This window comes from Eurosta solidaginis, chromosome 1 (assembly GCF_040869045.1).
Source record: "Eurosta solidaginis isolate ZX-2024a chromosome 1, ASM4086904v1, whole genome shotgun sequence".
Classification (NCBI taxonomy): domain Eukaryota; kingdom Metazoa; phylum Arthropoda; class Insecta; order Diptera; family Tephritidae; genus Eurosta; species Eurosta solidaginis.
This window is the reverse complement of record NC_090319.1, coordinates 45557352-45574285: the sequence shown is the minus strand read 5'-3', so window position 1 is coordinate 45574285 and position 16934 is coordinate 45557352. Positions and strand designations below refer to the sequence as shown.

At 37.9% G+C, this 16934-nt stretch overlaps 1 protein-coding gene across 4 annotated transcripts in view; it reads right to left on the bottom strand.

The window, feature by feature from the left end:
- Positions 1-2412: 2412 nt before the first annotated feature.
- Positions 2413-16934, bottom strand: part of LOC137252734 (trichoplein keratin filament-binding protein) — a 310267-nt gene continuing 295745 nt past the window's right edge. For 3 of the 4 annotated variants that reach the window (XM_067788814.1, XM_067788821.1, XM_067788836.1), the window contains exon 2: positions 2413-4307. In XM_067788814.1, the coding sequence (XP_067644915.1) occupies positions 2600-4255 (1656 nt within the window). In that variant the 5' untranslated portion in view covers positions 4256-4307 and the 3' untranslated portion in view covers positions 2413-2599. Of the gene's footprint in view, positions 4308-13844; positions 13960-16934 lie in introns of those variants that run through there. The other variant, XM_067788829.1, reaches the window with a different exon arrangement.

Here is a 16934-nt window from a genome sequence, read left to right as displayed (position 1 = left end):
GGTTGATATTGTCTTGTACGTGGTATTCGTTTTTTTGTTACGTTTTCCAGTAGGGTGTATAATTTGTTTGTATTAGAAGGATTTGGTTTGGAGACAAACCGAACTCGGCATCGAGCCTTCATCAGTGCAATTTTTCGCTCGGAATGTATTTTGAAATGCTTCTGCGTCATCAATTGGTTAATGCCAGTACCCAGATGATGAGAATAAGTGAAGTAGCGTATTTTAAACTAGGAGCTTTACAACCGATAAAAAAACATGAAGTCAAGACCCCAACCATCTTATCAATTGTAATGTGGAACCTACGCCGCTAACACCAGTCTCCCTATGGTCCGCCTCTGTTGAAACTGCCAGATTGCTCCCGTCAGAGGACTTTGTTGACAATTTGTGAGCGGTCGTGTCCATTGAATGGGGCCAAGAACTGTTAACAAAACAACAATAACAAGTCAAGGTTCAGAAACCTGGTGCTGTTCATCAATTCAGGCAGTTAAAACGGGAACGAAACTCAACGGACGTTGATACTAGTTCCACAAACCACTTATTATAATTACCGGTAGTACCGAGGGGATTGGTGCTAGGACAGGCAGCGGTCTATTTAGAGAGCAACACTGACTGTAAGGACTTCGATTCCTAAAAAAAAGTCTCCGAGATGCGTCAGTTTAGGACAGTAAATTTTGCAGATAGTGACCTAAGTCGTGTTTGGTGACTTAACGCCAGGGTAGGCGAAGAAGGTGTTCTGAGCCCTACAGTCGGTAGGTTCAGCCTTCACAATAAAATCTCTCTCTAAAGCAGTTCCTACCGCCAACGAAGAAAAAATTGACTTGCGGCCACCACGGAACAATAACAAGAACGATAAATAATGCGGGTTAGGGGGTCAGAATATTCCCGCGGTAGGTATGCCTGTCGTAAGAGGCGACTAAAATACCAGATTCAAGGGGCTGTGTAGCGCAACCCTTCAGGTTGCCAGCGCAATATATAGCTTCTCCAAACCCAATTGTCAACCTCACCTATCCGCGGCGAAAGCTGTTTCACTAACAGACGAGGCTCTGGCGACCCCAAGCTCCTCATAGAACTTGGGGGTGGGGAGGGAGGGGATGGCCTGAAGGTTTAATGTGGACACATAAATCGTTCCCGAGATGGTCGGGCTAGCACCTAATGGTGCTGTGGTACCGGAGCGTACCGGATCTGTATCCAGCAAAGGACCATTACATCGATAGCACTCCCCAAAGCCTTCGGGGATCACCCTTATCGCTACAACAACAACATCATAAATAATGCTGGGTTTCCACCGAAAGGATGGACGCTGTCTACCGCGCAAGGTTAAAAGCGAACGCAGCAGGAAGAGCGAGTGAACGCTACCGCGAGTTAAAATGGGAAGGGACGAGCTTTAGCTGGGGGCCAATAATGCTGGTAATTTTACCAAAAGTTTTGTCGACAGAAAAAAGTTTTAAGCCCTGGGCAAACTTCTGTAATAACGAAAACGACGACCTGATTACCAATGGCCATAGATTACCTAAATTATGAAGCGAGCACTATTGTGTGGAGACAGCGAGTTATCGCCCAGGGAAGATGATGAGCCCGCACCAGCACTCGATGATGATGGAGGGACATTACTCCCCTCCGATTATAATGAATTGCTTGTGGGGCTATTCAAAATCGTACGCCAGGAGTTGGTAAGGCACATACATCAGCTTCGGTGAAATATGTGGTCGGACGAGTTCATGCCTGGCGATTGAAATCAAAGTGTTGTCTGTCAATTTCACAAGAAGATGATACTGCAAGCTGCGCCAACTATCGCGGAATCAGCTTCCTTATTATCGCATATAAGATCCTGGCAAGCGTATTGAGCGTAAGACACATACCCATGATTAGACCTTATCAGTGCGGCTTCAGACCTAATTAATCTATCATCGACCAGATCGCGAAAAAACCTCTACGTAGATTTTAAATAATAAATAACGTTGAGCAACACAATCAGCTCAATCAGAATTGAGAAGGAGCTCTTAACGTTGCAAGCGCAATTTATAGTTTCTCCAACCCAATTGTCAACCTCACTTAACAGTGGCGAATCCTGTTTCTTTAGCACCCGAGGCTCTGGGGATCCCAAGTTCTTCATGGAACTAGGGTGTAGGGCGGGATATCTTAGGAGGTTCAATGTGGTCATATTAAATCGTTCTCCAGATAGTTTGGCTTGTACACCAGCACCATGCTTATCACCGGAACGTACCGGATCTATATCAAGTGAAGGACCACAACAACGATAACACTCTTTAGGGAGTGTCTTTACCGCAACAATAACAACGATCTCTCAGAGTCGCTCCAAACTAAACGACAGACAGAGACAAAATTATAATAAGAGCTGCAGAGCTTCACTGCATTGGAACAATATTCTATAAAAGCAAACAATTAGTGGTGTATGCTGGGCACATTGACATCATCAGTCAAGGCGAAATTTTTATCAGATAAATTTTATTCGATTTTATAGTTTTTATAAGCTGCTATCAAAATACTTGAATATAGACTAAATTACTAAAACAAGAATATCTATAAAAATTAATTAAGAGTACTTATTAAAAAAAAAACTTGTTGAAAATTAAACAATTCATGTCCAGGCAACACGTTTGCGTCCGAATTGGGGCCGTGAGGATGAATCTGGTGTGACTTCGATTAGCGAACGTTGTGCGGTCAAACGTGGTGAATTGACACCGTAGTCAGCTGCGGGAAAATCTTGCCAAACGTCCAAGTTCAAATTTGTAAACGAATTTGTAACTTTGGGTAACGCAGTGGGCATAGGTTTGCGCTTACCATAATTCGGCACTTGTTGTGGCATTAAAGTATTTGAACTGCTGGCGCTTCTTAAACGAGCGCTGCTGGCCATTAAATCAGCGATGCTCATATTATCATCGACAGCCACAGAGCGTTCATCTACGCAGTCAGCATTTTCATGAGCAGCACCATTTAATTGTGTGATTGATTCACAGGTGGCTAGAGAAGACGCATTACGTGGCGATTGCTGTTCTTCAGCTACCAATTGCTTTAGCTTCTCATTGGAGTTCTCAAGTGCTGTGAGATGTGTGGAGCGCACTTCATAAATATCTGTTTGACGCTGCAAATTATCGCTTATGCGTGCACCGAAGTTGCAACGCTCATCAGTCAAAAGTTGTTTCATTTCGTGATATCGTTCCAAGTGCTGTTGTTGCCAAGCAGATTCGAGACGTTGCAGACTATATTTAGCTTCAGATTCATACATTGCCTCAACTTGCGAGTATATGTATGATTCAGCATCTAAAGATTCCTTATATTTAGCCAACAATTTCTTGACATAATCGGCGCGTGTTGTATAAGAGCTTAAGCGCTGCAACATACTTGTGCAGAGTTTGATTTGATTGCAGAAAGCTTCGGACCGCTTGCGTATATAAAGTTTGATTTTTTTCAAATTGAATGCCTGTGACATATCGGCGGTATCTGCTATAAGCGCACAACTCTCCTCCAGTAGCTCTAATTCTTTTTCCAAATCACTCAAACATGAGCGCAAATGTTTCTCTTCATCTTTTAAATTATCCGCCTCTGTTTGGCGCTTCTTCAACTCATCCATGTGTTTCTCTTGCAAGCCGCGTATTTCCTTAATCTCCTTCTCGCGTATGAGTTGACGTTCGCGCTGTACCTCTTCGGTGCGATTGATTTGTTCTTGCAGCCGTAGGTTACGTTCCTGTGACTGTGCTTCTTCACGCTCACGCTCTTGTTGTTCTTCGATTTTCTTATCCAACCAATTGAGTTTGGCAAGTGTTTCATTGCTGGATTTCGATTCGAATAGTACATTGTCATCGTCGACGCCATGACGCCAACGCCCATACAGTTTGGCTTCCAAATCTAGTTTACGTTTAATATTTTCACGTTCTTTGGCATTTTGATCGATTTTGGCTAGCAGTTCGTTGGTTGCGTTTATTTTACGTGATCGTGGTCTGCCGGCTGTGAGCATTTCTCTCTCATGAACTGCTTTCTCTTTTTCAAATAAGTCACGCAAACGTTTCCGGCGTTCACATTGTTTTAGTTCTTTCTCACGTTTTTCACGTCTTTGTTTCAGTTGCTCGTCAGCATTTTTATAATACTCTGGATTTGTCCAGTTTTCAAAGCGTGTCGTTACTCTACCCCAATGATCATAATAACGATCAACTGCAGCTGTGCGTTCAATACGTTCGTGTTCGGCTTCTCGTCGACGCGCCAAGAGCGCCTGAATTTGATGAGAGCGTATGGACATATTTTAAGTGCAGGCCACTTGAGAGCGTCTTTGGAATGCTGTTGCAGTCAATCTGTGAAAGATGATGTAAAAAATTCCTGTAGTTAGCAAAAAAATTTAAAAGTTGTGAATGTTTACAAAATAAAATAAACGACTTTTGTCAAAAGGAACTTATGAATTTTAAAGTTAATTTACTAGATATCTTATGAATTTATGTGTTGAAAATAGAGTTTTTAAATTTTAGTTTATTACTTATTCTCAACTTGTCGTGGTATTTGGAATATGATTGGCGAGTTGGGAGGAGATTTTATAGTCCATATATTACATTACGGCACTGGCTGGACAATTTCCTGCTTAACTATAGGCAGATTATAGAAAGCAAGATTGCTGTCAAGCTATCGGTTTTCTATCGGCTTGCCGTCTACTCTCTTCAACCGAATTCTAGTGCAGGGTGCTGTTCAACCAAATTCTGATGGACGGCGTTTATGGAGCGGCGGCAGAGATAGAGTAATATTCCACTTAGCAGTCAAAATATCGAACGTCGATGAAAAGTAGATAAAACGATGCTCGCTTTCGGTCCCGGTACAGAGTTTGGTTCCCGTTTTGACTTCTAATACTTCCTTTCTCTACTCTATTTATCTTTCATTTACCTTCTACTACTCTCTCTTCGTTTCTTTTCTTGCCCTATTTTATCTTCGTTACCGAGATGATAATGACCATCGTCCTAGCCTCAAACATTGTCGGAGCGCTCATAATTTAGAAATCCCCTATGAGTCCGAAGTACGTCAGTCTTTTATGACTCCGTTATCATGAAATTATGTGCCGTTTGTTAGGAATGTATTGTTAACAAAGCAATTTTGAACAAATATTTATATTTGACTAGCAGACCCGGCAGACGTTCTTCTGCCCTAAATTTGGTCTATCTGCATACATTTTAATAAGCTTTTTCCGTCTAACTCTGCCCTCGCCCCTCTACACTTTTTCCTTATCTTTGTATTCACTCCTCCCTCCATATTTTTCGCTTCATCTATGTTCATCTTCGTCTCATTATATCTCTTTCTCAATCTCCTTCTCTCGTTTCTCTTCTCTCAAGTTTTTCTGATTCTTCTTCATATCTTATTGCCAGTCCCAGAGGGTGGTATGTATTTTGTTCCAGTCCCATTCCGAGTCTCAGTCCCAGTCACACTCCAAGTCCTAGTCCTAATCCCAGTCCCAGTCCGTCTCTGGTCTACTTCCCGGAAAAAATCATCGTAAATACTAATATAGGCAAATTTATATACCAAATTTCAGGCAAATCGATTATGACGTATTTGAATAGGTATGTGGGTATTATTAATTCATGTCTTTATTTCGGCTTCGCATGCATATTTATCAGTTTTTCCAGGTTGATGCGACTAAATCGAATATCACAATGAATATTACTTTAAAGCTCTCAGAAATAGCTTTCATTTGATATCCATAATACACACACATTCTAGGGGTATCCAGGTCCATGTTTTTGGCTGTATCTCGAGACCCTAGTCACCCAGCGGTGTAAAACTTACTTGGAACTAAAGCGCACAGCAACAGCTTCAATTTGATACCCATAATGTAAAAACACATTCTAGGTGTACCCGGGTCCACATTTTGGCCTATATCTCGAGACCCTAGTCACCAATAGGTATGAAAAGTACCCTGTGCTAAAGCACTCATCAACAGCTTCAATTTGGTACCCATAATGTAAAAATACATTCTAGGTGTATCCGGCTCCACGTTTTGGCCTTTATCTCGAGACCCTGTGCGTCGAACCTGATCCTATAAACCTCACGGAGCTCGAGATCTTTCCAACGAATGCAAAACCGTGGAAATCGGTTCGTGCGTTCTGGAGTTATAGCGTCAGGAAGGAAAACCCGACTTATTTCTATATTATAGATCATAGAAATTTTTTCGTTTTAATTACATATGTATGTATGTACAAAATTTGTTTGAACTTCTTCCGCTTCTTTGTTGCTTATTGATATGCAATAGGTTTATTTCATTGTTGCTGACCGCCTCCATTCATGGAATCCCAATAGATATTTTCTGTTGAATTTTTTAAGCATTATTTCAGTATGCCGTTCATATGGATACTGTCCCTTTCATTCAAACTATCTGCTTAGTCCATTTTCCTAAACAACGATTTGAATATGCTTTCCTATTTTAGAAACTTTAAATATCCTTATTCAAAGTAATTCAGAAACAAAAATTGCAATATATATATGAGACTTTGAATGCCCATAAATCGCTCCGAAAACGTGCAATATGTACCGAAAGTGAGCTGTTTACGACGCCAATATGTGATATATATGAGTCATATCGTATATTAAAATAGGCTCATATCGAACGATCTCACATGAAGGAAATATAATTCATATCGGACTCTTAGATGAGTTCATAAAGAGCGCAAATGCTCCAATCTGACTCCTTTTTGATTCCTTTATGACTCTGAATGTTTGCAGGGTATTATCATCCACATTATGGTCAACATTTTAAGTCTACTGGTTTTTTTCTTCGTTCTCTAATTCTCTTTCATTTTCTTTACTCCTTACTTATTTTCCTATCTCGCTTCACTATCTTCATTATAAATTGTTACGAATTTTGGGAAATCCCGCTTATTTTAAACCTTCTGCTAACGTTCTAATCGCTGAACTGTCGAATAAATGACTCCAATATTCAGTATTGCAAAATGGTCTTTATTTAGACTACTTTGGGCGAGGTACTTCACAACTAATAACGTGTTTAAATCAAAACTTGAATAATGATTTCTCAGATTGCGCCTCTTTTATATTCTCGGTTATCTCGTTAGCCCATTTCTCCTTAGGTCTAGACGTTTCACGCACATGCCTTACAGAACAGTTGTATCTTATGCTTGGTTATTTAGCTATATACATGTATATCTGTAGTTTATGCTTTTCTTCTAGCCATATGTGTGTATGTGTGAGTAACAGCTTCTGTTCTTAGCTGCCGGCTACATATATGTATGTGAAATAATCTCTCTGCTTCAAGCTGCTGGTTATGTGTATGGAATATTCTTCGTTTCCTTGTACATAAGTGTGGTTGCTTGCTTTTTTTGTTGTTGTGATTATTTACTAGCATCATAGTGATGCTAATATTCGCCGTAATATCAATTGCTTTTTCTGCCTTCTTTAATTTTCCTTTACAGATTTTCTGTCTCATTTCGCACAAATGACTATACGTAGGCCTACATCCTGTATTCCCCCATACCATAAGCAAAGATGTTTGGACATAAAAAATTCTTTCTGTGCAGATGCGTATACATGAAGTTTTAACACTGTATATAATTTCCATAAATTCAGAACTGTATAGTCGATGATGTCCGAATGGACGCTATTCTGAGCCACACTGAATTAAAACTAATTGCGATTCTAGTTAGTTCGAACTTCAGCGGTAGTGTAAGTCAACCCTATATGATTTTTGTGTATTGAAACTGTCTAATTAAATTTAATTTTAAGGCTTTACAAATTCCTTAAGAATTTCAATGCATTTAACTTTTATCAGGGACTTAAAATTAAAAGCAAATTGTCTAAATTGGAAAAAAGTCCATAAATATTCATATCAGTTAATTAACATTTATTTATTCTGTACAAAATAATTAAACGGAGAAAATCACATAGGAAGACGGTATCGTTAGTATATATGTATTAGAGATATACGCCGCCGATTTTAGGCATTTTTCGCACGCCGCCGCCGAATGTCAAAAACATCGGCGGCGGCGGCGTCCGGCGCGTTACAATATTTTCTTTTCTTTAAGACTGTATAGGCCATTCATTGTTCGTGTCGAAAATTTGTCGGATATGCTCGAAAGTGGTATCAATGGATGAGCATCACTGCCAGTTATAAGAAACTAATTGCGAAATTTAACTCTTTCTAACTGTTCAAAAGTTATTTTAAAAAACAGGCGCTTTCGATGTCAGCTTAACACAGACTTTGCATCACCCAATTGACCAATTTATTAAAACAAAGCACTAAAAGAAAAGTTATATAATAAATTTATATGCCACTTTGCATTTTTTTTTTTTTTTTAATTAATAATTAAGTTGTTAAAAAAGTAAATTACCCAAAAAAAGGTACCGATTTAAAAAAAAAAAATTGCTTTGCGATTGGCTGAAGGAATAAGCGAAATCAGTGATGCAAAATCCTTTAGTAGGTTCTAGGGGTATAAACATTCCTTTGAAATGATTCTTACCTCATACTTAAGTTGAGGATATATGTACGTATGAGAAGGATTTGAAAAATCACTTGGGCTTACATTTAAACATCTGCTGTTTATTTGCGAAACTTAAAAATAGCGTCTGAAATGTTGATTTTGATTTTCACACTTCATCCTTCAACAACAAAGTCTGCCGGTTTGACAATTCCCAAAGTTGGCAGCCCTATCCAAAACTAGTCCCTTGGAGTGAATCACATTGTTTATAGCCTACCAACCAAGTTTAAATATAACCTACGCGTTACGGGTCCTTTTACAAATGTGAATACGTAGGCACATATATTTACGAGGTGAGGCTTTGTCCTTCGCAACAACACTCAAAGTGGTGAAGCAAAAGCTTTCCCAAGACAGTCGAACTAATGACTAGTCTGAAAACTGAAGCTACGCGGTCATCCATAATGAGCTCTTATATCATAAGGCAGGAAAACAGCAGTTAACATCTTTCAACTTAAAATCGGTCGACTTTCATTCTAAATTATCGTTTTATTTAACGAAGACTATTGAAATCAATGTTGTGAACACAAACGTCTGCAAACTTTGGTCTACATTTTTAAAATTGTATCCAGGGTTCTTGTAAAATTTTAATTATGTAGATGCGCCGAGGATTATACAATTTTCACCCATGAGTTACGCAATGACATCCACTTAGGCTGCTTATGATGTCGAGGGCCGAATAGTCACTCCCTAACGTTTCAACATGTTTCTCTGCTTGGAAAGCCGATATCTATTTTTTGGAGGCTAACTTCGAAAAACGGAGATAGTACTTTGTTTACTTAAGCATCAATCCCTACAAAAAAGTGGGTTTTGTCCAATACCCAGAAAAAAAGTTGATTTTGTCGCATAGTGTTATTATTATAAATACGAAACAACAGGTTTGACTCACTTATTTACTTGGACTTCCCCTATTTATGATATTTGGAATATCCTTATTAACTTTTCAATGCAAACCCTAATAATAATTTTTCCTCCAAAAATATCATGAGCTTCAGGTCTAAGTATTGTTACGAATATTAGGGGTGCTGCTATCTCTAAGCCGATGCTAAGCAGTGACGTGAATTCACATCAATAATTCAATCATTATGTATCTACATAAATGAAACAATAATTGCGTCCACACATATGTACCATGTACGTATACGAGCAGCGGAGAGTCAATGCACAAACACATGCATATATCTGAGATACTCCTGAAAGTATGCAATGAGAAAAGCTATAAAATCGTGCAATTGTAGTTACAGATGAGAGGTTTGAGAGCTGATGGCAACTAGTAGATTCTGGAAGCGCCTAGAAGGTGCGGACGTTGAAATCAGAGCGTATATAAGGCAGCAAATGTAGAGGCGCTGGAATTCAGTTTGAGTTGGGCTATCAAGCAGTTATTGATTAAGCACGCAATCTGGCGGGCAATAGTAGAGTTTCATTTGAACTATCAATCAGTTTGGTTGTTAAGCAAGCTAGATGCAAAGTATAAGTGTTATTGTGAAGTACTTTAATAAAGGCCATTTTTCCATTATTCAATATTGGAGTTATTTATTCAACAGTTTAGTGATTTGAACTTAGCAGAAGGGCAAATAAGAGGATTTGCAAGTAAATTCGTTACAGTATAATAAAAATCAGGTAAAATAACAGTTGCAATAAATATTGAAAGTGCTATAACTTCTTTGTTTATTATTTTAGTAAAATGGTTTGAAAGCAAAATTTTCTTGAATTTTTAAGTACTTTCGTTTGGTAAGGAAAAAAGTATACATTAGGGGGGGATTTGCGGGGGTTCCATTTTGTTAGCTGACCTTATCATGTGAAAACGACTTCATAGCTTAAAAGGACATTAAACGAAAATGTGAAGCTTCTCAAGGCCAAAATATTGGCATATCAATTTTAAAAATCGGGCGTCAAATAACCAAGTTACAAAGAAAAAACCTTTTCGGCTGTATTTCGAAGGATAAAAAAATAATTTAAAAAAAAATTTTCCGAAACCCTCTCAACATAATCTTTAAATTTAGGGGCGGACATTAGCAACTTTTTTTTTGTATGGGGACCAACCCAGTCTAATGTATAGGCATGATGACCGTGCGCAGCACGACTCCCAAGGAAATGTTTTGCAATCAATGTTTCTAAAAGCTCAAAGCAAAGTTAAATTGCAAATATGCCGAGACCAAAAATATTTCCGTCAGTGTAAAAATGTTATACCAAAATCAGTCCACTAAATAAACCGCCCCTGCTGTATTCACCAACATATATAAATCATTCATATACAATTGTGCAACATATCACCAAATCGAGAAAATTCACTGAAGCTTGCATTTGTGTTATTTAGCACTTAATGAAAAGAGGAAAACTAAATTATTTCGCACACACCTTCAGCTTACATACATGAAAAATACTTAAAGGATCCTAGAATGTTATAGACAGTGCTTTTTAACCTAAAAGACGTCCGTATATGTATGTATGTATTAAGTTGAATTTATATTTTATGCAACTAATACTTCATTGGCTTATGAATGCCTCAAGGAGCAAAGCAACGATTTTATGCAGACCCATTATACATATCACAATATCATTAGGGATTAAGCTGACATAAATATGACCGTAAATAAATATCAATATACGTACATACATACATATGTACGGAAATATTTAAATCAATATGTACTCAACACTAAAACAAAGTAGGTGGAAATAATACATATTTGAATCAGCTTTTTCTCACTAAATTCTACCTAGTCTGACAAATCTTGAATCTTTAGAGAAAACAGAAACTTCCATTAAGTAAAATCCTTTGCTTCCAATGTTGTTGTTGTTGTTGTAGCGATGAGGACACTCCCGAAGGCTCTGGGGAGTGTTATCGATGTTGTTGGTCCTTTGCGGGATGCAGGTACTAGACCAAACATCTCGGTAACGATTTAGTATGACCACATAAAACCTTCTAGGCCAACGCGTCCTCAAACCACCTAGATCCATGAGGAAGTTGTCGGCGCCAGAGCCTCGGCTGTTAAAGCAACAGGATTTACCACGTGTAGGTAAGGTTGACAATTGGGTTGGAGAAGCTATATATTTCGCTGACAATCCCTTGAATCAATTTGGTATTTTAGTCGGCCCTTACGACAGACATACCTGCCGCGGGTATATTCTAGGCCTCCGCTAATTAAAGCATTATGCGCCAAGAGTGGGCATTATGTATAAAACAGTTTCAGAGCCAGGTTATATTGAGAGGTTAGGTGAAGCTGAACTGGCCGCTCCGTGAGCACCTCACATGTTCAGAACTAGTCCACAGTGTTACCAGAAATTTGTTTAACGATCAAACAGAAAAATCATATCAAAACCAGCACCTGTGTTATAAAAGGAGTACGTTCTATTGAAAATTAGTAGAAAGAAGCTTTCTACGCCACTTTCCGCTTCTAGATCTCATAGTTGTGTCACTCCTTATAGCTGGAGTTTTAACTTGACAAACGCTCTCAGAATACCCGTCATTAGTAGAGATAGCGGATCAGTAGAGCATTTGGAAGTCTGTGATCTTCATACAACCATATTTGACCTTTTGACATATTCAGACTAATTTTGATATCCAACTGCTAGTCTACATTTGAAGCCCATGCGGGACCTGGTATCGTCTAGTGAAGCAAAAATGGTAGACCACAACTGTGCCGTGGATCCACTGCATTAGTCCTTAGCGTGTAATTTCGTATAAACTAATTTTTAAAGAGCCTCTCAAAGCTGAAATATATTTTATAAAAAAAAAAAGTTTAAAAATCAACCGAACTATTGGTCAGTGCAACAGAAATTTCTGTAAATTTTTATCCATCGTAAATAGCTGTTCAATCAACTTCTCACAAATAGTTCATTTTGAATTAACCACTTCATCCGTAAAATTAACAGAAAAAAACAATCATCATACCACAGCTCGTTAACCTTACAATTATTGCATTCACTCTAAGGACGCCAATGAAAACAGACTTCATTCAATAATAGATCTGTGAAGTCTGTTGATATGACAGACATTTCTGTGGCTTCAGCTCATAAACACAAAGTAGTGGGCTCCATGAGCGTAAGTTTTTCATAAAAATTAGCTGACTCATTTGCACGATATTGCTTTAGATGTTGAACTTACCAGTGAAATAAGTTCTTTTAACAAAAAATTCAGTTAGATTGATTTGTAATCTGAATTATTTACAATATATTGTTAACATTAGGCCAACAGTTTCTTTCTGTTGAAGTTACTATATAAATTGGGTTTCATTGATATTCAATGTTACTGAGCTCTTAAGCGCGCCTATAAATATTCCACACAATAAGGATTTATTTATTTATTTATTAGTCTACAAATTTAACAATTAACAGACTAAATACAGTTACGGATTACAGATGAATTACAGAAGCATACAAAGTGCACAAAGTTTATATTATAAGATATGTGTATATATTATTAAATCAGTTGTGGGGAAGGACTGCGATGCGGAGCAACGGGAATCGATTATTAGTGCTGTCGGAACGGACGTGATTTCGAGCCGCTGATATATATTTAACACACAATAAGTAGGGCTGCGATGTGTGGGAGGTAGGAAATGACGTGATTCCAAGCCAACCGACCAAAGTTACTGGAGCTGGTGATAAGAGTGGGAGATTGGAAAGGACATAATTCCAAGCCACCCACTCAAATCATTGTATATTTAGAGTAGTCAGTACATATTTTTTTATTACGTGGAGTAAGTCACACCTCTCAATGTTTCTGCAGTGATTATTGAAATCTTGACACAGACAACGAAGAGGTTCATGCATTTGAAAATTCGATCTACACGTAATTAAATATAGAGGTTGGAAAAACCTAGAAGGCCTAAAAGGGATATTAAACATAACCTTGCTAAGCAGAAACGGATTGTTTATCATCTATCGTAATGGCTTTACCATGAATAAAACTCTAAGCATCTCCCTACGCCTCTGTAGTGTAGGCAGCTGTAAAAGTTTTAACCGGCTGCAGTAGGGCGGTATATTCCTTGATGGATCCCAGGGTAAATGATTTAAAGCAAAAAGTAAAAATTGCTTTTGGACTGATTCCAATTTTTCGCTGTGAATCTGATAACGCGGGTTCCAGATAATGGAAGCATGTTCCAATATAGGTCTTACTAACGATAAAAAAATAGTTTTAGCGACATAGGGGTCATTGAATTCCTTTGACCAACTTTTTACGAAAGCCAAAGTCCCTCTAGCCCTATTCACATACGATTCGATATGTAATTTGAAGTCCAGTTTAGGGTCCATTATAACGCCAAGATCAGTAAAGTTTGTGAGTTGCTTAATGATATAATCGCCTATCAAATATTGATGGGATTTAAAAGATTTCCTCGTAAAACACATAAACTTGCAAGTACTTACTTTCGGTAAGTTTAGTGACAGTGACATGACGTCCACATCACTCCATTCAACTAGGTTGTTCAGATCTGATGGAGATTTCGAGTTCAATTCTCAGCTCCCGAGAAGATAGCTGATGAAGATGTGAAATTCAGAAACATGTCCTAGTAACCTTCGCCGTTGGTAAACTTTGAAAATTTTCTCTAATATCGATAACAAAAACAATTATATAAAGCAGTGTGAGCATGTCTCGCTTATTAAATACAGATAATAAATGTGTATTATAGAAAAAAAAACTAAGAACGCGACTATCTTCGACTGTGCCGAAGTTCTTACAGATTTCACGAATACAGCTGAATAATAATCTGATAAAATTTCGAAAATTCGTAATATCTGAACAATCAATTGTATAAAATAAATATTATATAGAGAACTGATACTAGCGATCTTTTTGATAAAACACAAACAGATAATTCATTAATGTAGCTGTTAAAATAAGGATAAATGAAAAAAATCCTATAATCTGAACAACCGATGGTATGGGGGATATACTTAGAACACATAAAGGTGACTTTGACGATTTTTACAGACCTTGTATTAAGTATACGCAAACATTTCGAGAAATTTTAAATTTGCAGCTATTAAAACGCAGAAGAGTGAGGGAGCATCCCCCAGCGAGTTAGGGAGCATAGAATATAAGCGTAGCAGGTATGCCTGTTGTAAAAGGCGACAAAAATACCGAAATGATTCAAGGGGTTGCCAGCGCAATTTATAGCTTCTCCAACCCCATTGTAAACCTCGCCTACCCGTGGCGAATTCTGTTTCCTTGGCCGCCGAGGCTCTGGCGACCCCAAGTTCCATGATACTAGAGGGTGGGTGTGGGATAGCCTGGTGGGCTCAATCTGATCATATTAAATAGTTCCCGAAATGGTGGGGCATGTACCCTTAATAGTGCCTGTTACCGGAACGTACTGGACCTATATCCGGTAAAGGACTATCAACATCGATAGCACTGTTCAAAACATTCGGGGAGTGTCTTTATTGCTACTACAACAACAACAATAAATAACAAAAAAAAAACTCTTTTCTGAACAATCTGTTGCATGAGGGATAAAACTTTTGGTGTTCTGATACGGTTGGTTTTGACATATGATTAATCTGACGTCAAAATATAACAGCTCACCAAATTTCATTGAGATATCTCAAAACACATGATCCATCAGAGAGCTAATTGTTGTTTGACAAATGTCGATTATGATAATTGAAACGTCATATGCATATGTTTTGAGTCGATGATTGTACAGCAAATTTTTGCCACTTTTTTCGCTTGGAAACCCGCCCCACACTAATGTACTACATACATACAAAGGGAACGTACACACATTTGTATTTACCTCTGGGACATATTACGTAAAACGGTTTTTTAAAGTACATAATAGAAACCACGCTGGATTATTAGCACGATAACATAAAAACCTTAATTTGCAGGCACTAAACTACAACATCACGAGCTTTTCGGCAGCCTATCAACGTATTATCAAGTTAAAACCTCACTAAATAGCGCAAGTACACAATGAGATTATCATAGACCCAACGGCGAATGAATATTAAGTGTTCGACATTCGCTGGCTCATCTCCTTTTAGGCGTTTTTCTAATTAATTTTGTGTTCATGATATGTCTTCATCTCACATCTAATCGCAAATATTTGTATGCCAATGGCTAAATAAAAGCGGCAAAGATAGCACGAGTTGTTAAATGCTTGTTGGAAGCAAAGAAATACGTGTAAAGCTGACAAAGGTGAAACTCTGCTGAAGTTTTCGGTATGCGCGTGAGGATTGAAAGTTGTTGTCTGTTGTTTTTTTTTTTATGACTTGAAAGGAAACGAATTTGTTCGTAGATATCATGGTAGATATTATTTACTTGAAATTTTATATGATTTCGTGTGTTTGCAGCTTTACAATTTAGCGCCTTCAGAATGTCATATGAATATTTATCGATGTTGTATGTGTGGCTTAGTTATTAGTGATGTGAGGTTCTAAGCATTTAAATAACCGAGACCAATACCTTCGTATATTCGAGAAAAGGTTATATCGAAAAATTATGATGCTTTGCGTCATCCCAAGGCGATTGCACAAGAATATTTAAGGCTATTCAACACACAGCGGTGGTAGCTGAAAAAATCTGAAAAAGGGGACGATCCAACAACGTTGCTAAAAAAAGAAAGCTTTGGATGTAGGGTTGCACAGATGTGTGTACTTATGACGCAACCATCTGTAGAAGGATAACAAGCAAATAAAAAATCGATAACAAACCGTTACGAGGCCAATAACAACCCGATATGAGATCGATAGCTCATCGAAAACAAGCAGCTATCGGCAATTACCGCCAACAAGCCGATAACATGATGTAAGGATAAAATACGGTTGTCTCGCTGTTTGCAATGCGGCTGTCAAATGCAACTTAAGCCACGTACACATAGACAGCCTTATTTTATCTTAAGAATGACAATAACAAGCCAATTGCAAACCGATAACTCGTTAATAACATACCGATATAAAATCGATAAATCTGCAATACGAAGGAATGTATTGTTATCTCTCTATCTCTTCGTCAATAACAACCGATAAGTCCATCGAAAATAAACCGATAACTCGTAGATGACGATCTGATATTGGCTGCTATCGGTGACAAGACAAGAACAAACTAATAAATCTTGGATAGCAAACCGATTACTCGCCGAAAACAAACTGTTAGCCTTCGATAATGAGCCGATAGAAATTTTATAACTCGTTTTGCTATCGATTACAAAACAACACCCGTCGATTATATACATTTGTCCTTAACAAGCACAGAACGTTTGTTTACAAGCTGATTTAGATAAAAATCCAATGATAAAACTATAAATCGTTTATTTATACGAAAAAAATCACTATATCGTCGATATTTAACCGATAGAATGTCAATAACTCATCGATAACTAACTAATATAGCTTGTTATCGATAAAAAGCCGTTAACACGTCGAATACATCTCGATAATAAAGCGATAGCAATCCGATAAAAGCTAATTTCGGTTGTTATCGCTAACAAACCGGCAACACTCATATAACAAACC